The sequence below is a fragment of the Schistocerca cancellata genome, chromosome 3 (genome assembly GCF_023864275.1).
Source record: "Schistocerca cancellata isolate TAMUIC-IGC-003103 chromosome 3, iqSchCanc2.1, whole genome shotgun sequence".
Taxonomy (NCBI): domain Eukaryota; kingdom Metazoa; phylum Arthropoda; class Insecta; order Orthoptera; family Acrididae; genus Schistocerca; species Schistocerca cancellata.
In genome coordinates this window covers 527,526,595-527,552,156 of record NC_064628.1, presented here as the reverse complement: position 1 = coordinate 527,552,156, position 25,562 = coordinate 527,526,595, and the positions used below count along the sequence as shown (strand labels likewise).

General features: G+C 38.9%; 1 protein-coding gene across 2 annotated transcripts in view; it reads right to left on the bottom strand.

Moving 5' to 3' along the window:
- The window catches only part of LOC126175359 (coiled-coil domain-containing protein 22 homolog), a 212,214-nt gene that overhangs the window by 39,241 nt on the left and 147,411 nt on the right, over positions 1 to 25,562 (bottom strand). For both annotated transcript variants that reach the window (XM_049922110.1, XM_049922111.1), the window contains exon 10: positions 24,992 to 25,126. In XM_049922110.1, coding sequence (XP_049778067.1) covers positions 24,992 to 25,126 — 135 coding nt within the window. The remainder of the gene's footprint in view (positions 1 to 24,991; positions 25,127 to 25,562) is intronic.

The following is a 25,562-nucleotide window of genomic DNA, read 5'->3' as shown; positions in this document are numbered from 1 at the left end:
AAGTGGATACATAGCAAACCTGTACGGTATTACCAAATTAATTACTTGCAACCAGTTTTAAACCCTGAAGATACGGTATATGAAAAGGTACAAGAACCTGAATATTTGCAACAACACCAAAGAAAGCAATTATATGATCTTCTACAGGAATATCATGAAGTCTTTCAAGAAAGACCTGGTGTAATCAAGGGATACACATGTCATTTAGATGTGATACCACACCAAGTTTTCTGCCGTATTTCTTATCCAGTACCGTGGCACCAACGAAAGGCAGTTGATGCGGAAATCCACCAGATGCTTGAATGGGATCTGATCGAACCTTCGACGAGTCCATACTGTAGTCCGCTTCATGTTGTCTCGAAAAAGGGAGGAAAAGTTCGTCTCGTGCTAGACGCACGGCAGATAAATAAGATTATCGTGCCCGTGCGAACTCATCCGGAAAATATCGATGAGCTAATTCAAAAGTTCGAGGGGATGAAATACTTAACAAATATTGATTTGAGAAGTTCATTTTGGCAGGTGGCTCTAGACGAACCATCAAAAAAGTACACCGCATTTGTACATGCAGGTAGAAGCTATCAATTTAAGGTTTTACCTTTCGGGTTAAACGTGAGCTCAGGAGTTTTTATAAATGCTCTAGATTATGCATTGGGACCTGCACTTCGAAGCAATTTAACTTTGTTTGTGGACGACATGCTCATAGCTACGACCACATGGGAGGAGCACGTTGATTTATTGAGAAGAGTGTTAGAACGTTTCAAGGAAGCAGGCATAACCGCAAATCTGCAAAAGTCCCACTTTGCTCGAGATAAAATCAAATTTTTGGGTCATCTTATAAATGGAAAAGGCATCTTACCGGACTCCGAGAAACTAAAGGCAATCAGAAACTTTCCACTTCCAACAACAAAAAGGCAGTTAAAGGGCTTCCTCGGAGTTGTCTCTTTCTTCAGGCGCTTCATTCACGACCACTCTATTAACGCAGAACCGTTGTACAGCTTGTTGCGCAAAAATAGTCCGTGGGTGTGGACGCAACAATGTCAGAATGCATTTGAAGCAATAAAACATGCCTTAGTCAATTCACAAATATTATATCATCCAGATATGAGCCAAGAATTCGGTTTAATGGCAGATGCTTCGGAAATTGGAATAGGTTCATGCCTCTTCCAAGTAAGGATGATAGACAGAAAATCAACTTTCTGTCCAATAGCCTTTGCTAGCCGACTCTTAACTGCTTGTGAAAGAACATATACGACTACCGAAAGGGAAGCATTGGCCGTAGTCTGGTCATTTAAGAAATTTTACTATTACTTATATGGAGCGAAGACAACAGTATACTGTGACCACAAAGCGTTAAGTTTTTTGCAAACATGTAAATTATTACATCCAAGATTAGCAAGATGGACGCTCTCACTCCAAGAGTTTCAATTTGAAATTAAATACCTAAGCGGACAGGATAATTTCATCGCTGATGCACTGTCTAGAATGCCAGATGGAGATTTGTCAACTATCAACATCACGGACAATCCGTCCGAATTTAATGTTCTTATAATGACTGATAGAATATATAGGAAACATTTTCTTGACATGTGTAAGAACATGGAAAAACTGCAGAATGAAGATCCTCGTTGGCATTCAATAAAGGAAACTTTAGCAAAGCCTGGAAACGATGATCTGAAGAGACTGTACAAAGTTGAGAACGACGTCTTATTCTTCAAAGGGCATCTTGATTCAGATAATTGGAAGGTGTGTATTCCCGAGAAGAATGAGAATGACTTAATTTTGCACACGCACATCACTTGGGGACATTTTGGAGTATTAAAGTGTGCTCGGAAGATTCAAGCATATTGCTACTTCCCAAACATTCGCAGGAAAGTGCACAGACAGTTAAGGAAATGTAAAATTTGTCAGCTAGCCAAACCAGGAAATTTTTGTGTGAAAGATTTCCTACATCCTATTATACCCACTAAACCGCTGTCAATCATTTCGGTCGACGTCTGTGGTCCTCTACCATCATCAAAGGGAGGATGCAAATATATTGTAGCTTTTCTTGATATATTTACTAAGTATGTCAAACTTTATCCATTAAAATCAGCTACTGCTGCATCCATAGCCAAGAAGCTGGTCAAGGATTATATAGTCAAGGTTGGCAAACCAGAGGCTATTCTTTCTGACAATGGGTCAATGTTCACTGGATTTCGTTGGAGGCAAACATTAGCCAGTTGTGATATAAAACAAATTCTAACATCAGTGTACCACCCTTCGGCGAATCCCGTGGAACGAATTTTTCGTGAATTAAACCGGTTCATGAGAACATATTGCCACAACCAGCAACCCAAATGGATCGATTATCTTCACGATTTTCAGGAAATTGTAAACAATATGCCACATACTACGACGGAATACACCCCATACGAACTGATGTTTGGAAAACAGGAACAGAATGGCTGGATTCGACCAATTCCTAAAGTAGCTATTAACAAAATAGACCTACAAAATAAAGTACGACAATCCTTACTTAATATAATGGACAAGGCAAGAAAAAGGAAAATATATTTTGACAATTGACTTGGAAAAATAAAAACATATAAAGTGAAAGACCAAGTTTTAGTAAAAACTCATCCTAAGGCTTCACTTATACAGAGGAAGAACACAAAATGGCAATTACTGTATCAAGGACCATTTGTGATTACCAAAATACCCCATCCAGGAACTTATGTTTTGAAGGATGTGAAGGATGGAAGGGTGAAAGGAATGTATCCTCATCACTTGTTAAAGCAATTTCATGATGACTGAAGATTCTGAAGATTGAAAATACTATTCTTATCAAATAATATTGATTACAAAATTTTCATTAAACCTATGAATCATACTTAGGATAGTTTCTTTTTTTTTGCAATTTAGTAGTTAGTTTTTCTTTTCAGGTATAATGTACGAGAGATATGCAGGCATTATGTATTTGTTTTCCACTGTAAAGATAAGTTTTCTTTTCAGTATACAGAGAATTTAGCTATAGTATGAATGATTTCTTTTAAAATTTTTTTAATTTTTATTTAGTTGATAGTAACTTCAATCAGGTTTCACAATGCATAATGACCATGGGTTAGTAACTCAAATGAATCTGGTGTATGGCAAGATATTTTTTTCTTATGTCAATTTAACAATCTCGATGTATGTTTGTATTTGTTTTTTTTACTCGCTGAGCTGAAGTCATGCTGTTCGGAAGGGGTAACCCGTTCTCAGTTTTAAAAGGACGCATATCACTTTGTTTCAATCTTTTGTGATGAACATTGTCTTTAGAATTGTACTATTGTTGTAACATACCTGTGTATGTAAATTATGTTGTATCAATTGTTGCTCGCGAAGTTACCAACTGAGCAAATGCCTTTCAGTTACAAGCACATCAACAAGTGTTAAAGTCCATCTGAAGGATGACGAGCATAAGTTGACACGGCAGCTCCAGTTGGATTTGTGTATAGTGCATTCTACGGTTGTTGATAGAAATGAAGAACACCTTACGACTTCCGAATATTTCGAATTCAGGACAGAGAATTAGAAAGAACTTTAATCTTAGATTCTATTTCAGCTCAGCATAGATCAAACACCTTTTCCACGGAACTTACACTGACTCTTCTTTTCATGTTAACCATATGCGGAAAACCATAATACCCACGAGGAGACAGTGAAATGGGAATAGAATTCAATCAGTTACCCGGAGATGACTGATAGAAGGGAATCGTAGATGGACGTAAACCAACGCGTCGACGGTTCGCCTCAAGACACAGAAGATTAACAGTGTTGTGTTTCTTTTGTGAACAGTGTTTAAAAAATCCATATTGTAAATATTTTTTTTTATTTTCCATTGTAATTCAATTAATTATCTTTGCAAATGAGAAATACGAGGATGGTAAATCCACCCCGAGGTTTTCCTTGGTTTTCCTTTGTGGGGCTTGGCCGAATGGCTAGATTATCCGTTTGAGACATCCCAAGGCGAGTGACAGAAGCTTTGAGTGATGATGAAAAAGGTTTCTGATCACATCTCATGCCATCCTCGACAAATGAATAAAAGCAGCATGTAAGCTATGCATATATGCTGCATCAGGAATTCAGAACAGCCTTTGTCAGCAGTATATGCACCAAATCTATAATTTACATTTAGATTGTCATTCACTAATACCAAATATCATAAGAAATGCAGTGGACATTAATACTCTAGTGGACTTTAATACAGCGTCATAAACAATCATCGATATAGTGTTGTGTGAACGCTCGTGTTTGTTTTTGCCCAAAAACGTTCGTCCACAAGAGGGGCATATATGATGTATCATGCAGCGTAACTTGCTGTGACAGTGCGAGAGAGAGACAAAGATATTGTTTATTACTCTGTGGCGGTCAGCGCTCACATAATTATTCTTAGGATATAGTTTTTTTTGTTTTGTTCTTGTTAAGAGTAAATTTGAGGAGAGGAGAGCCATTCTTGTGATGTAAAAATCGACGCCATTGCGAGTTTATGATTCATATTGTAAAATATAAGTGCATGTGGAAGGAAATCAGTTAATAGAACAATAAAAATATTGTTCATTTCAAGAAGGTACGTCTTATTATACACCCAGCGATATACTGCTATTGTGATCTACTAATATCCCACAGCTGAGAACAGTTCCGACGGGAGCGTTCAGTTCTAGTGAAATAGTTCGATGTTTTCTTCGGAAAAGAAGTCACTTCATGGATCATTCAAATCCACAATAGTAACTGGACATTTCTCAGAACTGAAAGCAATCTGATTGCTATGCAACAGAGCCCCGAAGAATATTTCTCCGTACTTTGGTTACCACTTTCAGCTCAACACGGTATCTGCAGCATCTGGAGCAGATTTCTACAACAGCGGAAGAGTGTAATCGCTATCAGTTTCACACACCGCCCTGTGTACGCTGTATGTATTTACCCACAACAGTGAACAAACAGTTACTCACACACATAGAAGTCAATACTAGGTGGTGTGGAGAACCATTTCAGTATAAAGGCCCTGTAGAGCTAAATAGTAATTAGCCTAGTAATAATAGGAGTCTTTATACTATCCAAGCATGACTCACGCCCCGTCCTCACAGCTTTACTTCTGCCAGTACCTCGTTCTGCCAGTACCTCATCTCCTACCTTCCAAACTTTACGGAAGCTCTCCTGAACACTTGCCTGTGAAAGATAAAGTTGCATTCACCTAGGCCAGTTACCTCATCCAAATACCTTTGCAGTCAGACTCAATTTTGACCTCAACAGGGACAATATTTTTATTGATTGCAATGAAGTGTGTCCCTCCTACAGCATTTAATCTGTCTTTTCTATAGACATCTCATTAAATATTTCAGAGATCTCTACTTCAGGTTTCATTCAAATTTCGGTTCCAAGTAGTGACAGGTTTCCTGGAGGACAGTAAATTCAGGGTTTTGTTATGAATGCTTTGACAGTTTACTGTTAATGTGCTGACATTTGAAGTGTCTTTACTTTGTATACTATCTCTCTCTGTTCTCTGCATATCAACTAACGAACCTCAAACTGTCTCACAGCCACTCCACTCCACTCAAATAAGCACTCCAAAAGTAGTCTGTTACCTGAGTAGATGCTTCCTCTGTGTAGTGGACCCCTCACCTATCAAAGCAAATCCTACAGTTCTACTACCCACAACTTAGGTCCTGAAGTATGTAGCCGTACCATTACAGAATTGACAGAGCCACTCCAAACCAAAAGGACACAAATCATTTCTGGGTGCAATACTGCTAACTGTAAGCTCTGCTTTCAGCCCATGATTGAGGCTAGTAGTCTTTACCACTTCTACCAGTCACCCATGTGGCCAGAGGATGGCCTCAGAACTCTAGAGACAGGCATTACTGATGCCAACATGAACCAAAACTTGCTAACATTGGAGCTCCTGATACCTAGCAAACCCCTCTCCCTGTAAGCCTCCTTGAACTCTGCTGAATGAGTGGCCACCAGTCCACTCACAGGGCGAATGTCCAAACACTGAGACTCTGCCTCGAGTGATGCAATCACATTACAATCTTTCACTCACTCAGCAGTGAATGCAGATCCCCCAATGTCAGGCAGGCTGGAAGGTACCTCGGAAGCAGAGCCCGTGAGTGACACAAGTTACACCTGAGGTGTTTCATGTGAATGCCACTTCCTCCAACATCACTACACTCTGAGGCAGCAGCTTCCATACAGCTGACTGGCCAACAGCATCTTCAGCTGTTCATCATCTGCAGGCAGCTCCTCCTGCATCCACATTCAGTATGCAGACCCCTGAAGTGTTACATGCCATTTAGGTAACAATATTTCACCCTTCTTGTGTAGTACAAGGAATGATGATCGTTACAGAATAATATTAAGTAGGGTGTAAGTGATGGAACACATACTGCACAGGGGTGTTTGATTTCGCAAGTGCAGACATTAAATGGGAGGTGTGGAATACAAGAAAACGGCAAGGTGTAATGACAAGTAAACAGCTTCAACTGTTGTGAGCAGGATCTTTTAAGTTTCGGCATCGCGGCTTGGCAGTGGCTTGAGCATGAAGGGGCAACTACACTATCCAAGAACGAAAAGATAAGACAAGATGGTTTTGTGAGAGGAGCTACAATTAAGAGAGGTAACTATATCCAATTATAGTCCACAAACTAATCCTTGTGAACGTGTTATGAAGGAATTAGGATGGTTGTGTAAAACATACTGTTCTATGAGGCACACTACCTGAACACAACTAGTGCTGTAATTTCAAGAAATGTTTAATGAATTACTGCATAGGTCAACAGGAATCTCTCCTGTAAAAATTATGAACAAAACTGTTGTGTACATAGTTCCGCGTAGTCAGCGTGTACACAACTTTCACAATAGAGCGCGCCCTGCTAAGCACAACAGCGCAGGCGCAGCGCTTGTCCGTCTCCGCACTACGAGATGGCGCTGTCTAAGAGACGGACCGAATTCTGCTTCCGCCGATCTGCGTATTAATACGTAACGCAGCCAATGAGATTGCTGCTAACGTAGAACCTTCTCTCCTCGCGGATCACACTTGCGCAGTGATACCTGAATGCTCGAGGTATTATAACGAGTGTACAGACCACCGATTAGTCAGTCTGCATTTGTCTGCACCAGTCTGTACCAGTCTATAGTCAAGTTTCAGTATGCATCTAATAAGATTATCATATTCCTGTACATAGCCATGAAGAGAAATGTATAGACACTTTGTCAAGTATCAGAGATGTGTGAGAATAAGATTAACGTACCAAGACCAAAGGAACTTCAGATTGTCAATTGTAAAGAGCATCCAGAATCAAGTTACGTAATATCTATGCTTTTTATTATTTTAATAAATGTGTGTGAAAATTAATCAAGTTCCGTTTAAAGTTGGTCACCGTCAATCTGCTACTCTAAGCGTGCAAGTGGCATTTCTATCGTCTGACCTAACGGCAGAAGATAAACATGCCACGATAAGACCATGAGACATATTGCTCACACTCGCCTACTTCGTTAGAGCAACAAGTCAAATAATCTGATGGTGTGTGTACCGAAGGTCTTACAGTACATACACAACAAAAACCTTTATAGGAGAGCCCTTGATAAAACTGTTTAACATGGCCCAATTCACCGGTGAATCTGATTACACACACATACACACAAAGAAGAAAGAAAATATGAGAGAGAAAGAGGGGGGGGGGGGGGGGGGGCGGGGGGTTGTCTGAATTTTTAATGATAAGGCTGTTGTGCCAAACTTTAAAATGAATGATTTGGTATTAACACTTTCCTTCCACATGTCTTGTACAAATTTATTTGCTTGGTGCCAGCATCGCTAATTTAGATTGCTTGGCTCGTCACCGGCTGCTTGTCACCTTTCTGTTGATGACAAGCTTCAAACACATTGACTTTTGCGCACTTTAATTTTTCTGGAAATCCTCTATTGTCCCGTATCATTCCACAAACTCTATTTTTCTTTTTCAAATAACTTCTCTGCAAGTTCTACACTGTTATAATAATTACCCATACAGAGGTGATGTCACTTTCCATCAAAAGTTCATCAGTCAACAGTTTCATCACTGTTTTCGCTAAAGGCTATCCAGTGCCAGAATATATCTTGAATGAGGAAATGTATCCTGTACTCGAATAACACAGCATCCGAATGAGTACGTCATATTTCGTAATTTTCGATGCATTCTTAACTTTAAAATTTATTCGTTAACGCCACGGTATCATTCCTTCCGCAATTGAGATGTTTTGACTTAAATTAAACATTTCTTTATACTTTTTGGAAAAATAATCAATTACGAATTACACTTTGAAAAGCCAGTTGGCATTATGTGGTTTGTTGTTGTTGTTGTTGTCGGAAAAATGTAAACATGATAATATTTGTCTGAATCTATTGTGGGACATTGTTTTGCGAAATATCAGTTTATCTATCATGGGATTCGTTGACCAATAATCATCAATCCTTGCTTTTTTTACAATTCCCATAAGGATAGCAAACCCAAACCATTTTCTGAGTTTGGGTTCTGTAACATCGACAAATTTGGCATTTTTGAAATCCGGTTTCCTTCTATTGCAATTTTGACTGTAGTACTTGTTGGTTTCGTTGCCAATATATTCAAATAGATTATTCCCAAGATATAATTCTACTATATCATCGACGCTCAACGTATCTTTGGGAAATATGTTTGGACCCAGAGATCCTTCAACTTTATTACTGGTCCTCAGTAAATCAAAGTCTGACCACTATGCACTGTCTTCTTCACCTGAGTCATCCGAATCAGTTGGCAACTACAGCATTCGCCGAATTCTTCTAGGACATATTTCACTATCTTCCGATGACTCTGCTTTACTTTCTTTCGTATGCCATGATGAAAGGGCACAAGTACTTATAAAAACAAAAAACTTGTTGACGTGTGTAACTTCTTGTTACCTAAACAAAACACCAACATATGCTAAAGATACTTAGGTGTTGTTGCTGACCACTGTGCGATACTATGCTCACAACGCCACTGTGGTGTCGCCGACTGTTGACCACTCAAAATGGCTCTGAGCACTATGGGACTCAACTGCTGTGGTCATAAGTCCCCTAGAACTTAGAACTACTTAAACCTAACTAACCTACGGACATCACACACATCCATGCCCGAGGCAGGATTCGAAGCTGCGACCGTAGCGGTCGTGCGGTTTCAGACTGTAGCGCCTTTAACCACTCAGCCACTCTGGCCGGCAAACCGGATGTGTTGTTGACCACTATTTCACACACAATACCACTGTGATGTCGCCAGATGGCAGGGTGTTAATATGTGATTTTTCAACATAGCTCGAATTTAAAGAAGGAAACAACTAAACTTTTTCTGTGTTACAGTGGACCTTTTCAAGTTCAGAATATACCACATCCAAAAACAGTATATCTAATAGACCGTGATACAGGATTATACTATACAGATGTGATTAAAGGACTTAAGATCCCAGAAGAGTTTGGGCCCTTCACAAATTCAGTGGATTGACGACCACCGGCTGTCCGAGTTAAATTGTTTCCGCATTCCTATCTTAGTTTTCTCAGGACAATTTCTATCTTCTTTGATTATTTTATTATCTTTTATTAATATTATAGATTATACCACCACTTCTTCCTGGAATAGCACTATAAAATAAATAAATAAAAACAGCCACAACACCTGTATTCATAGCATCTACTGTTTATTGAATAACAGTTGCATCGGTACATTTCTGAAGATAGCCATGAGCTCAATTAATAAACTTAACTATAAATGAACATTTCAAGGAAAATATTGAAGATGTATGATGTACATGTAGCACACAAATATAGATACTAAGTATCACATGCAGAATTCTAGTTTTCACTGCAAATCTAAATTATTATTAATTATTGTTCTTTGTAAAAGATAGTTAATAAATATAGTTTAAATTTTAAAAATAACTACGCAAATTAAATTTTAGGGCAAAAGTGAAAAATCACAAAGCTCTTTTTTCGGACTGTGTCCACTGTTTTACGCCACAGATGTAGTTTTACACAAGTCAGAGTGATAAGTGTCATAAAAACACGGAAAACAATAAACATGGCATTGAGCACAACATACAAATACTGCATTTTTATCACATTTGCTCCTCAACTCACATGCAGTTTTCATAAAAACAATAATTACATATGTCTTCACTAGCATATATTTGATGAACTTTATATATAAATGACATAGCTATTTTAACTGAACAAAACCAAGTAATGACCTAAATAAGAGTTGACACGGCGATTACCAGTATCTAATGCTATGAGTTTTTTCCCCATCTTTAAATATTTTACACTTGATGAAAATGCTTATTGGAAATTCACCTTTCCTTAAAAATTTGCACAGACTGGGAATTGAACCCAGGCCGCCCACATGGCAGGCACATATTCTACCACTGAGTTATGTGGCATTTTTAAAGCTTGTATTCTTTTTTTATCTAAACTGTTTATCATCCTCATTTCATTTCCACACATGGTTACACTCCACACAAATACCATTCTGAAAAGACTTCCTAACACTTAAATCTATATTTGATGTTAACAAATTTCTCTTCTTCAGAAATACTTTTCTTGACATTGCCAGTATATATTTCATATCCTCTCTGCTTCAGCCATCATCACTTATTTTGCTGTCCAAATAGCAAAACTCATCTACTACTTCAAGTGCCTTGTTTCCTGATCTAATTCCCTCAGCGTCACCTGATTTAATTAACTACATTCTATTACCCTTGTCTTGCTTTTGTTGATGTTCACCTTATATCCTCCTTTCAAGATAACTGCCCATCCTGTTTAATTGCTCTTCCAAGTCCTTTGCTGTCTCTGACAGAACAACAATGTCATTGGCAAACCTCCACTTTTTATTTCTTCTCCTTGAACTTTAATTCCTAGTCCATTTTTTTCTTTTGTTTCCTTTAATGCTTGCTCAATGTGCAGATTGAATAACATAAGAGAGAGGCTACAACCCTGTCTCACTCCCTTCTCAACCGCTGCTTCCCTTCCATGCCTAGAATGCTTAAACTGCCATCTGGTTTCTGTACAAGTTGTACACAGGATTTCGCTCACTATATTTTATCCTTGCTATCTTCAGAATTTCAAAGAGAATATTCCAGTCAACATTGCCAAAATCTGACTAAGCCTACAAATGCTATAAATGTAGGTTTGCCTTTCCTTAACATATCCTCTATAAACTACGTCATAGGACCAGTATCGCCTCAAGTGTTCCTATATTTCTCCACAATCCAATATGATCTTCCCCGGGGTCGGCTTCTATGGTTTTACCATTCTACTGTAAAGAATTCATGTTAGTATTTTGAAATCATGACTTATTGAGCTGATAGTTCCCTAAATTTCACACCTGTCAGAACCCGCTTTCTTTGGAATTGCAATAATTATATTATTTTGAAGTCTAAGGGTATTTTGCCTGTCTTATAAATCTTGCAACCCTTTTTGTCATGACAGGCCCTCCCAGTTGTTCTGATGGAATGTCTTCTACTCTTGGGGCCTTGTTTCGACTTAGATCTTTCAGAGCTCTGTAAAATTCTTCTCGTACTATCATATCTCCCATCTCACCTTCATCTCAGCCCACTTTCCTTTCTTAAATACTGTCACCAAGCTCATCTTCCTTGTATAGACTCTCTACATATTCTTCCCACCTTTTGGCTTTCCCTTCTTTGTTTAGGGCTGGTTTTGCCCCTGAGCTCTCAATAGCCACACAGTTGCTTCTCTTTTCTCCAAAGACCTTTTTCGTTTTCCTGTGGGCGGTATCTGTCTTTCCCCTATTGAAATATGCTTCTAAATCCTTACATTTGTCCTCTAGCCATTCCTGCTTAGCCATTTTGCACTTCCTGTCAATCTCATTTTTTAGACGTTTGTATTTCCTTTCACTCGCTTTATTTCCTGCATTTTTGTATTTTCTGCTGTCTTCAATTAAATTCATTATCTCCTGTGTTATTCAAAGGATTTCTACTAGGCCTTCTATTTTTACCTGTTTCATCTGCTGCCTTCATTATTTCATCGCCTAAGGCTACCCTTCATCTTCTACTATATTCCCTTCCCCCTGTTCTAGTCAGTCGTTGCCCAACACTTCCTCAGAAACTCACAACCAGCTCCGGTTCTTTCAACTTATGCACATCCTACCTCCTTAATTTCCTACATTTTGCAATTTCTTCAGCTTCAATCTACAATTTATAGTCAATACATTGTGTTCCGAGTCCACATCTGTCCCTGGAAATGCCTTACTATTTAAAATCGGGTTCCAAAATCTCTGTCTTGTCATTATATAATCAATCTGAATCCTTCCAGTGTCTCCAGGCGTCTTCCACATATACAACCTTCTTTCACGATTCTTAAACCAAGTGTTAGCTATGATTAAGTTATGCTCTGTGCAAAATTCTACCAGTTGGATTCCTTTCATTCCTCTCCCCCAGTCCATATTCACATTCTACTTTTCCTTCTCTTCCTTTTCCTAATATCGAATTCCAGTCTCTCATCACTATCAAATTTTTTTCTCCTTTAACTCTCTGAATAATTTCTGTTCTCTCCTCTACATTTCTTCAATCTCTTCATCATCTGTGGAGTTAGTTGGCATATTAACTTTTACTAGCGTCATGGGTGTTGGCTTCATGTCCATCTTGGCTACGATAATGCATTAACTTTATTGTTCATAGTAGGTTAATGCATTCTTATTTTTTTATTCATTATTAAACCTATTCCTGCATACCCCTATTTGATTCTGTGTTTATAACTCCTACTACAGTAGTACAAGTTTATATACCAACTAGCTCAGCAAATGACGATGAAAATTGATGAAACATATGATGAGATAAAAGAAATCATTCAGATAGTGAAGGGAGACGAAAATTTAATAGTCATGGGTGACTGGAATTCGATAGTAAGGAAAGGAAGAGAAGGAAACGTAGTAGGTGAATATGGATTGGGGGTAAGAAATGAAAGAGGAAGCCGTCTGGTAGAATTTTGCACAGAGCATAAATTAATCGTAGCTAACACTTGGTTCAAGAATCATGAAAGAAGGTTGTATACAGGGAAGAAGCCTGGAGATAGTAGACGGAATCAGATAGATTTTATAATGGTAAGACAGAGATTTAGGAACCAGGTTTTAAATTGTAAGACATTTCCAGGGGCAGGTGTGGACTCTGATCACAATCTATTGGTTATGAACTGTAGATTAAATCTGAAGAAACTGCAAAAAGGTGGGAACTTAAGGAGATGGGACCTGGATAAATGACTAAACCAGAGGTTGTACAGAGTTTCAGGGAGAGCATAACGGAACAATTGACAAGAATGTGGGAAAGAAATACAGTAGAAGAAGAATGGATAGCTTTGAGGGATGAAGTAGTGAAGGCAGCAGAGGATCAAGTAAGTAAAAAGACAAGGGCTAGTAGAAATTCTTGGGTAACAGAAGAAATATTGAACTTAGTTGATGGAAGGAGAAAATACAAAAATGCAATAAATCAAGCAGGCAAAAAGGAATAAAAATGGGCTACAGGAAAATTAAAGAGACATTTGGAGAAAAGAGACCACTTGTATGAATATCAAGAGTTCAGATGGAATCCCACTTCTAAGCAAAGAAGGGAAAGCAGAAAGGTGGAAGGAGAATATAGAGGGTCTATACAAGGGCAATGTACTTGAGGACAATATTATGGAAATGGAAGAGGATGTAGATGAAGATGAAATGGGAGATATGATACTGCATGAAGAGTTTGACAGGGTACTGAAAGACCTACCGTATTTACTCGAATCTAAGCTGCACTTTTTTTCCGGTTATTGTAATCCAAAAAACCGCATGTGGCTTAGAATCGAGTGCAAAGCAAGTGGAAGTTCTGAAAAATGTTGGTAGATGCCGCCACACCTAACTTCTGCCGTCGAATATATGTAGCGCTACACAGGCATGCTTTGTAGGCACAAAGATAAATACTGGCGCCAAAACCTCTGCGTCAGTAAATAAATTTAAAAAAAAGGGTGGAAGACAAGCTTTTTTTTCTCTGCCCTGAGTTTCGACCACTGCATTTTCATACATTATCCAACGAAGTAAATACAAATTCCGTATTGTTCATCTTCGAATGTAGCAGAATTTCAATGTACTATGAAAATCCGACTGGCAAGACTGTTTGGGATGTTTGTCAATATGGCCAACTCTACGTTCTGAATTTTTTCCTACCTGTGAGAAGAGATGGTTGCTAATAGGAACCTGATGAAATGTGAATCACATGCAGTATTCTCTTCACCATAAGAATAATACGAATGTAAACATTTTGTCATGTATTCTTTTGTGTTTGCTGCTATCTCATTTAAATCCTGTATGCCTAATAAACTACGAAACTAGATTGAGACAACGGCAAACGCGAAAGAATATACGTATCGTGCCATGTTTATATTCGTATTATTCTTATACCTAATAGTGCACGGCAACTGACTAGATTTTTAAATCTAAGATGACTCTAATTTCTGTGCAGAATTTTATGTACTAAAGAAGCGGCCGCAAAGATTTTCAAACGGAGAAAAATTTTCGCCTAACTCTCGTTCAGAACATGTTCTATCATACGCAGTCTATTATTTGGTTCTTGATCATTATCAAAGAAAGCAGCAGTGTTAGTAACAGCAAAAAGCAGTCTCTTGTCATTGTTTTGCTAATGAGACGATTCCTCTCTTAAGCAGTGGTAGCGCGCACAAAAGCAAGCCATGCCGCGAGCGGCGACAGGCTGTAAACACGCACTATCAGAATGCGACAAACAGTGCATGACACAATACAGTAATGCACTTTCAGCTTTGAGTGACGTAAACACCTATAACAAAGAGAACGGCACTTATCAGATCAAAGCAAAATAAGCAATCGATTCAAACCAGATGAAGCACGTGAAAAAGGAAGGGTACCCGTATAAATACTGACGGAGCGCCTGACGCATAGCAATGGCTACCTGGTAAAGCTTAACTGCTAAGCTTACTACTCGAACTAAACTACTGTAGCTATATCGTCATTCATTCGACCTAAATTGTGTATCATATTACAATGGACCAACTTTGTTTCGATTTGGAGGTGTGGCCTAAAACTTTTCTCTCCCCTTGAATTTCGAGTCTCAACTTTCAGGTGTGGCTTAGATTCGGGATTTTTTTTCCCCTTTATTTCGAGTCTCATTTTACAGGTGCGGCTTAGATTCGAGTGCGGCTTAGATTCGAGTAAATACGGTAAGTCGAAACAAAGTCCCGGGAGTAAACATTCCATTAGAACTGCTGACAGCCTTCGGAGAGCCAGTCCTGACAAAACTCTACAACCTGGTGAGCAAAATGTATGAGACAGGCGAAATACCCTCAGACTTCAAGAAGAATATAATAATTCCAATCCCAAAGAAAGCAGGTGTTGACAGATGTGAAAATTACCGAACTATCAGTTTAATAAATCAAGACTGCAAAATACTAACGTGAATTCTTTACAGACGAATGGAAAAACTGGTAGAAGCCGACCTTGGGGAAGATCAGTTTTGATTCCATAGAAATATTGGAACACGTGAGTCAATACTGACCCTACGACTTATCTTAGAAGCTAGATTAAGAAAAGGCAAACCTACGTTCCTAGCATTTGTGGAGTTAGAGAAAGCTTTTGACAATGTTGACTGGAATACTCTATTTTAAATTCTGAAGGTGGCAGGGGTAAAATACAGAGAGTGAAAGGCTATTTACAATATGTACAGAAGCCAGATGGCAGTTATAAGAGTCGAGGGGCATGAAAGGGAAGCATTGATTGGGAAGCGAGTGAGATAGGGTTGTACCCTCTCCCCGATGTTATTCAATCTGTATATTGAGAAAGCAGTAAAGGAAACAAAAGAAAAATTTGGAGTAGGTATTAAAATCCATGGAGAAGAGATTAAAACTTTGAGGTTCGCTGATGACACTGTAATCCTGTCTGGACAGTACAGCTACATCTGCAAGTGCTAGTATTGCCTATGGAACACTGGCATCTGAGTCACACGCACCTCATTGGCCAGTTAGCACTTTCAGCCATACTATAAAGCTAACAGCTCCGCTTTCAGTTGTGTCTTCACTACACTCTCATATATTCTCTGTAAATACAGTTGCTTTGGTCTCAAAAGGGAATGGTCCAATAAGACATGTGGAAACCTACCCTGAAATTTTTTTCACAGGAAGAAGACAATGAAAGAAATGCACTGCCAAAATTTTAGCTGCTAAGAGGCACTGCAAGTATATTGTAAAAAATGTTGAAGTTAAACATTTTTGCCATGCGAAGAAGAGCTTATAATAGTGGTTTGTACAGCCCTGCCTGCCTAGCATGCGACTCAGTGAATCACTCACGCAGCGCTGCATAGCAGAATTATCCAGAGATCTGAAATCTGAGACTCGAAATTCAAGGGGAGAGAAAAGTTTTAGGCCGCACCTCCAAATCAAAACATAGTTGGTCCATTGTAATATGAGACACAATTTAGGTCAAATGAATGACGATATAGCTACAGTAGTTTAGTTCGAGTAGTAAGCTTAGCAGTTAAGCTTTACCATGTAGCCATTGCTATGCGTCAGGCGCTCCGTCCGTATTTATACGGGTACCCTTCCTTTTTCACGTGCTTCGTCTGGTTTGAATTTATTGCTTATTTTTCTTTGATCTCACCGCTTACAATTAAAAAAAAGAAGAAGAAGAAGAAGAAGAAGAAGAAAAAGAAGAAGAAGGAGAGGGGGGAGAGAGAGAGGAGAGAGAGAGAGAGAGAGAGAGAGAGAGAGAGAGAGAGAGAGAGAGAGAGAGGAATCGTCTCATTAGCGAAACAATGGCAAGACACTGCTATTTGTTGTTGCTAACACTGCTGCTTTCTTTAACAATGACCAACAAGAACCAAATAATAGACTGCATATGATAGAAGATGTTCTGAATGAGAGTTCAGGGAAAATTTTTCTCCGTTTGAAAATCTTTGCAGGTGCCTCTTTAGTACATAACATTCTGCAAAGAAATTAGCATCATCTTAGATTTAAAAATCTATCAATTGCCATGCTTCATTTCTGACTGTATCACTATTAGGCATAAGAATAATACGAATATAAACATGGCACGATACGTATATTCTTTCGCGTTTGCCGTTGTCTCAATCTAGTTTCGTAGTTTATTAGGCATACAGGATTTAAATGAGATAGCAGCAAACACAAAACAATACATGGCAAAATGTTTATATTCATATTATTCTTATGTTGAAGAGAATACTGCATGTGATTCACATTTCATAAAAGTTCCTATCAGCAACCATCTCTTCTCACAGGTAGAAAAAATTCAGAACGTAGAGTTGGCCATATTGACAAACATCCCAAACAGTCTTGCCAGTCGGATTTTCATAGTACATTGAAATGCTGCTACATTAAAAGATGAACAATATGGAATTTGTATTTACTTCGTTGGATAATGTATGAAAATGCAGTGGTAAAAACTCAGGACGGAGGAAAATGTGGAAGACGAGAATTTTTTTTTTTTTTTACTGACGCATAGGTTTTGGCATCAGTATTTATCTTTGTGCCTGCAAAGCATGCCTGTGAAGCGCTACATATTTCGACAGTAGAAGTTAGTTGTGGCGGCACCTACCAACATTTTTCATAACTTCCGCTTACTTTGCAGTCGATTCTAAGCCGCAGGTGGTTTTTTGGATTACAAAAACCGGAAAAAAGTGTGGCTTAGATTCAAGTAAATACGGTAACAAAAAGATGTCAAGCAAAGCTTTCAACAGAATTCGACAACATACTAGGTCTGTTCAAAAAATTCCAGAACATTAGTAGTTTCGTCTCAATAGAGTGTTGGAGCAAAATGTGACTAATATCCCCACACACACCTGTGTTTAATGTGTAGTTGCTAGAAGTTTCATTGTTGTATGTCTGTTAGTTATTGTTCAGTGCTGTATACAGTAGAATGTCGTCTCTCACAGGTTGCAAATTTTGAGATTGGAGCATTAGAGAAGCAACATATTTGCATTAAATTTTGTGTGAAACTCAAGAAAACTTTTACATGGAGACACCAAATGATGCAGGAAGCCTACCGTGATAAGTGCTTAAGCCATACTCGGTATTACGAATGGTTCACATGGTTTAAAAATAACTGGACGGAAGTTAAAAATGACCCTCATTCATGACTCCCTTCAACATCTACTGATGACATGCATGTCAGGAACATCAACGAAATTGTGCATACCAATCAAATACTGCCTGTCCAAGAGCTTGCAGAAGAATATAACATTTAAGTTGGATCACATCATGAAATCCTGGTACAACATCTTGGAAAGCATCATGTTGTCACAAATTTGTCCCACGGCTCATGGGTCAAAACCAGAAAGACCTTCGCCTCGCGATCTGTGAAGAGTTTTTGGATTATGCAAATGGGAATGAGATGTTTCTTAAGAAAATCATAGCTGGTGATGAGACATGGGTCTACATTTATGATGTTCAGACCAAGGTTCAATTTTCAGAATAGGTTGGGAAAGGTTCTCCAAGACCACAAAAAGCTTGGTAGATCAGGTAAAATGTCAAAGCCATGCTGATAGTTTCTTTGACTTTGAAGGATTAGTTCATCATGAAATTGTGCCACTAAGAAAAACTGTTAATTGATGGTACTATTGTGACGCATTGTGAGCCTGACAATGTCATGCATCCCAATAACATACCCACTCCTTCATTCCTGTTGACGCGTAACTATTACACAAAAAATGAAATCAGTTTGCTACCCCATCCTCTATACTCTCCAGACGGGCCCCTGCGGACTTTTATTTTTATTTCCGAAGTTGAAAACCCCCTTGAAAGGACGAAGATTTGCAACTATAGATGAGATAAAAGAAAATTTGCAGACAATGTTTCATGAGGTCCAGCAAGAGGTGTACCAAGACTGCCTCCAGAAGTGGAAATGGCATTGGGAGCTGTGTATCAATTGTGGAGGAGAGTATTTCGAAGGATACCATGCACAATACATAAAAGGTAAGTGCTTGTTCACACACACACACACACACACACACACACACACACACACACACAACGACAACTCTCACACACCACCACAGTCTCTGGCTGCCTTGCCCTATTGAGTGTATTTATGTTGTCTAATTTTGATGAAGCTTTGTTTAACAGTCTTTTTGTTGTGCCTATCTGCGACTCAGCATCTCTGCTATGTGGTGAGTAGCAACTATCCTTTTCATAATGACTGACAGTTCCATCAGTTCATGGCACCTCATTTTATGCATTATGGATGAAAACACACACTGGTGTCTTCTGTGTTTTCATTCATAATACATATTTATTCTATGAGATGGTGTGTGTGTTCAGCGGAGGCTGGCCTGACAAATATGAAAATTATGAAAAATGCTCTGACAATATTATTATGTAGCTTGATACAGGAAAAGAAAAATATTGTCTTAGACATGTGTTGCAAGGAAGTTTGTGGCAATAAAACAATGGATCTTATGTACTTCCAATTGGGGAAATTTGAAACTTCCCAGCAGATTAAAACTGTGTAATGGTAGAGCACTTGCCCGTGGAATGCAAAGGTCCTGAGTTCAAGTCTCGGTCTGGCTCTCAGTTTTAATCTGCCAGGAAGTTTCATATCAGTGCACACTCTGCTGCAGAGTGAAAATTTAGTTCTGCGGAAAGTTGTCTGACATGCCACTTTCGGCATGAGTAGCTAAGCATTCTGTCTTAAACACGGAGCACAGTTGTAAGTACACTGATATACAATAACAAATACACAAATTTATGCCAAGATTGATTGTTGGGTTCAGAGTTGACCACAAAATTACTGAGGGTCAATACCATAATGTGCAAGGTCACTAGTACTGAGAATGTTATTACATGGATTTAGTGTAAACGCATTAACAAGCTTCACATCTGCAGTTCTAGAAGTCCAAACGAACAGTGGAACTTGACATTGGATGGTGAAAACAAACAAATAGCTCACCAGTCCAACATTGGATGGCACATACAAACAAACAGCTCACCAAGTGTTGCATACCAATTGGTCACTTCACTGGAGTCATGTCCTATATGCAAGCAAGTGACAAAGATACCATCCGACTTCAATGGCTTACAAGAAAGTGTGCACAGTCAACCAGCTTCCCAGAGCACAGATAATTATAATGTATATACACTAATGTTTTGCTCACTCACTGCTTTCTTGCAAAAAATGAAATAATGACCAAACTGACTGGACAGCATAATTTGTCTGTCATGCTCATCAAATGCCTTCTAACAACAGTTATTATTGTCATCAATTTTTATATAGCCCCATGTTAAGAAGACTATCAACTCTTTATGTATCACTATAAGAGGTGAGGGCTCTTTGGCACAAGTTACTGTTCTCTACCTTTTTGAGAACACCCATGGAATGAAAATATTAGCATATATCCAGTTTGGATTTTAAAGTACTTATTATTATCTGTTAATTTGCATTGCAAAATTACATACATGTGTAATGTGGAAATCAACAATAGTATTACAAACAGGGATGGGCATTATTCCAATAAATTTGCTTCTATATAACTATTCTAACAAATAGATCAGTTGTAAAATTGTATTAGTGAATAAATTATTTATGGATAAGTGGATTACGTAGTTCTGTGCTTATATGTAATTACTTGTTATTTATTATATCAGACCTTCAATAACAAAGTAGAATATCGCCACCTTTTTCTTTGTTTGCTTCTCAAACAGAGCTGTGTCTTATAATCAGTGTTTCTTCCTGTGACTCAGTGCAGTTTCTGTTTGACAAATAATTTATTAATGTGTTGTACAGCTGCGTGCCTCAGTGGCTCATGGTCAAGTTTCAGACCATAAAGCCAAACATCTGGGATTTGAACCCCCATTGGTCCTAGCACTGTTTCTGTCATTTCACCTCTAGCAATGAAAAAAAGATAAATCATGTTGTACTGCGTTTCGGTGTACATTTCAAACTATAGGTACCACTGTAACTGGCTGAGAAGTTGATTCACAGGACATTTGAAGGCAAAGGTAAACCAACTTCAATAGAACAATGCCTAGTAAAGCACTATATTATTCAATACAATGTTTAGCCCCCACATGAACCATGGACCTTGCCGTTGGTGGGGAGGATTGCGTGCCTCAGCGATACAGATTGCCGTACCGTAGGTACAACCACAATGGAGGGGTATCTGTTGAGAGGCCAGACAAACATGTGGTTCCTGAAGAGGGGCAGCAGCCTTTTCAGTAGTTGCAAGGGCAACAGTCTGGATGATTGACTGATCTGGCCTTGTAACAATAACCAAAACGGCTTTGCTGTGCTGGTACTGCGAACGGCTGAAAGCAAGGGGAAACTACGGCCGTAATTTTTCCCAAGGGCAAGCAGCTTTACTGTATGATTAAGTGATGATGGCGTCCTCTTGGGTAAAATATTCCGGAGGTAAAATAGTCCCCCCTTCGGATCTCCGGGCGGGGACTACTCAAGAGGATGTCTTTATCAGGAGAAAGAAAACTGGCGTTCTACGGATCGGAGCGTGGAATGTCAGATCCCTTAATCGGGCAGGTAGGTTAGAAAATTTAAAAAGGGAAATGGATAGGTTAAAGTTAGATATAGTGGGAATTAGTGAAGTTCGGTGGCAGGAGGAACAAGACTTTTGGTCAGGTGACTACAGAGTTATAAACACAAAAGTCAAATAGGGGTAATGCAGGAGTAGGTTTAATAGTGAATAGGAAAATAGGAACACGGGTAAGCTACTACAAACAGCATAGTGAACGCATTATTGTGGCCAAGATAGATACGAAGCCCACATCTACTACAGTAGTACAAGTTTATATGCCAACTAGCTCTGCAATGACGAAGAAATTGAAGAAATGTATGATGAAATAAAAGAAATTATTCAGATAGTGAAGGGAGACGAAAATTTAATAGTCATGGGCGACTGGAATTCGAGTGTAGGAATAGGGAGAGAAGGAAACGTAGTAGGTGAATATGGATTGGGGCTAAGAAATGAAAGAGGAAGCCGCCTGGTAGAATTTTGCACAGAGCACAACTTAATCATAGCTAACACTTGGTTTAAGAATCATGATAGAAGGTTGTATACATGGAAGAACCCTGGAGATACTAAAAGGTATCAGATAGATTATATAATGGTAAGTCAGAGATTTAGGAACCAGGTTTTAAATTGTAAGACATTTCAAGGGGCAGATGTGGACTCTGACCACAATCGATTGGTTATGACCTGTAGATTAAAAATGAAGAAACTGCAAAAAGGTGGGAATTTAAGGAGATGGGACCTGGATAAACTGAAAGAACCAGAGGTTGTACAGAGTTTCAGGGAGAGCATAAGGGAACAATTGACAGGAATGGGGGAAAGAAATACAGTAGAAGAAGAATGGGTAGCTTTGAGGGAGGAAGTAGTGAAGGCAGCAGAGGATCAAGTAGGCAAAAAGACGAGGGCTAGTAGAAATCCTTGGGTAACAGAAGAAATATTGAATTTAATTGATGAAGGCAGAAATTATAAAAATTCAGTAAATGGAGCAGGCAAAAAGGAATACAAACGTCTCAAAAATGAGATCGACAGGAAGTGCAAAATGGCTAAGTAGGGATGGCTAGACGACAAATGTAAGGATGTAGAGGCTTATCTCACTAGGGGTAAGAGAGATACTGCCTACAGGAAAATTAAAGAGACCTTTGGAGATAAGAGAACCACTTGTATGAACATCAAGAGCTCAGGTGGAAACCCAGTTCTAAGCAAAGAAGGGAAAGCAGAAAGGTGGACGGAGTATATAGGGGGTCTATACAAGGGCGATGTACTTGAGGACAATATTATGGAAATGGAAGAGGATGTAGATGAAGATGAAATGGGAGATACGATACTGCGTGAAGAGTTTGACAGAGCACTGAAAGACCGGAGTCGAAACAAGGCCCCCGGAGTAGACAACATTCCACTGGAACTACTGACGGCCTTGGGAGAGCCAGTCATGACAAAACTCTACCATCTGGTGAGCAAGATGTATGAGGCAGGCGAAATACCCTCAGACTTCAAGAAGAATATAATAATTCCAATCCCAAAGAAATCAGGTGTTGACAGATATGAAAATTACCGAACAATCAGTTTAATAAGTCACAGCTGAAAAGTACTAACACGAATTCTTTACAGACGAATGGAAAAACTAGTAGAAGCCGACCTCGGGGAAGATCATTTTGGATTCCGTAGAAATACTGGAACACGTGAGGCAATACTGACCTTATGACTTATCTTAGAAGAAAGATTAAGGAAAGGCAAACCTACGTTTCTAGCATTTGTAGAGTTAGAGAAAGCTTTTGACAATGTTGACTGGAATACTCTCTTTCAAATTCTAAAGGTGGCAGGGGTAAAATACAGGGAGTGAAAGGCTATTTACAATTTGTACAGAAACCAGATGGCAGTTATAAGAGTTGAGGGACATGAAAGGGAAGCAGTGGTTGGGAAGGGAGTAAGACAGGGTTGTAGCCTCTCCCCGATGTTATTCAATCTGTATATTGAGCATGCAGTAAAGGAAACAAAAGAAAAATTCAGAGTAGGTATTAAAATCCATGGAGAAGAAATAAAAACTTTGAGGTTCGCCGATGACATTGTAATTCTGTCAGAGACAGCAAAGGACTTGGAAGAGCAGTTGAACGGAATGGATGGTGTCTTGAAGGGAGGATATAAGATGAACATCAACAAAAGCAAAACGAGGATAATGGAATGTAGTCGAATTAAGTCGGGTGATGTTGAGGGTATTAGATTAGGAAATGAGACACTTAAAGTAGTAAAGGAGTTTTGCTATTTGGGGAGCAAAATAACTGATGATGGTCGAAGTAGAGAGGATATAAAATGTAGACTGGCAATGGCAAGGAAAGTGTTTCTGAAGAAGAGAAATTTGTTAACATCGAGTATAGATTTAAGTGTCAGGAACTCGTTCTGAAAGTATTTGTATGGATTGGAGCCATGTATGAAAGTGAAACGTGGATGATAAATAGTTTAGACAAAAAGAGAATAGAAGCTTTCGAAATGTGATGCTACAGAAGAATGCTGAAGATTAGATGGGTAGATCACATAACTAATGAGGAAGTATTGAATAGGATTGGGGAGAAGAGAAGTTTGTGGCACAACTTGACCAGAAGAAGGGATCGGTTGGCAGGACATGTTCTGAGGCATCAAGGGATCACCAATTTAGTATTGGAGGGCAGCGTAGAGGGTGAAAATCGTAGAGGGAGACCAAGAGATGAATACACTCAGCAGATTCAGAAGGATGTAGGTTGCAGTAGGTACTGGGAGATGGAGAAGCTTGCACAGGATAGAGTAGCATGGAGAGCTGCATCAAATCAGTCTCAGGACTGAAGACCACAACAACAACAACAATGTTCAGCTTGAGCAAAGCTTTACAGTGTAACAAATGTAATGTGTAAATTCTTCATAACCAAATAGTTGTAGCTGTTATACTGATGTGGCCCAAACCAAAGATAAGAACACAGCCAACAGAGACGGTAATCTGCAATATCTTCCTCAACTGTACTACGATTACTAACTGTACTGATGTGGTTGATTGATTGATTTTGGGGTGGGGACCAAACAGTGAGGTCATCAGTCCCATCAGATTAGGGAAGGATTGGGAAGGAAGTTGGCCATGCGCTTTCAATGGAACCAACCCAGCATTTGCCTGAAGCGATATACGGAAATGACGGAAAACCTAAATCAGGTTGGCCGGACACGGGTTTGAACTGTCATCCTCCCGAATGCAAGTCCAGTGTGCTGACCACTGCGCCACCTCACGATGTGTCTTTTTGATATAGTCACGCAAATGCCTCACTTTTGCAGCGTAAGAAAATGAGTGAACAAGGTAACGGCTCTGTGGCTGGTAATGACTAATATCAATGGACTATAAATTCTCCTAAAATGGCACTAAGTGAAAAGGCATTGCAAAGTTACACAAACATCCACTGCTTACTTTTTTAAACTTAAAGATCAACACTCATACCTGTTCTTCAAGATCTCTGATTTCTCGTATTATAGCGCCAGTTTCTTCTACCATCTGAACTAGTTCTGAACAATCTGAGTGGAGTGTTGCCAATAACTTGTAGGCACGCCGTGAAACTTCATCCTTTTTGGCATCCTAGAATTAAAGTTGTAGCTGAGTGAGAACTAAGTTGGCAAATCAATTAAGAGGAAAATAAACATATATATGATGCAGTAACACAATATATCTCCTCTGACAAAAGTTGTGACAGAAGACATAAAAGAGGAATAATGTAATGAAAGACACATCACAACTTTAGGGCAGTAAGTAGCCCATAGAAAGAACATCTGCAGTAAAAACAGATAAGAGCAATTATGAAATACTGGCTGATAACCAGCACTCAAAGTTCAATTTTTGTTTTAAATAACAGCACTGAGCTCCAGATGCAAGCACTATATTATGATGAGAAAACTTCACACTTAGTGACAAACATGTCTCTGGAAAAATGCTATGCCACACCACTTCAGCACATGCCAAATTTCATAGTATTTGCATGTTGAGTAACTTTAGCACAAACACATTCCTTCACAAC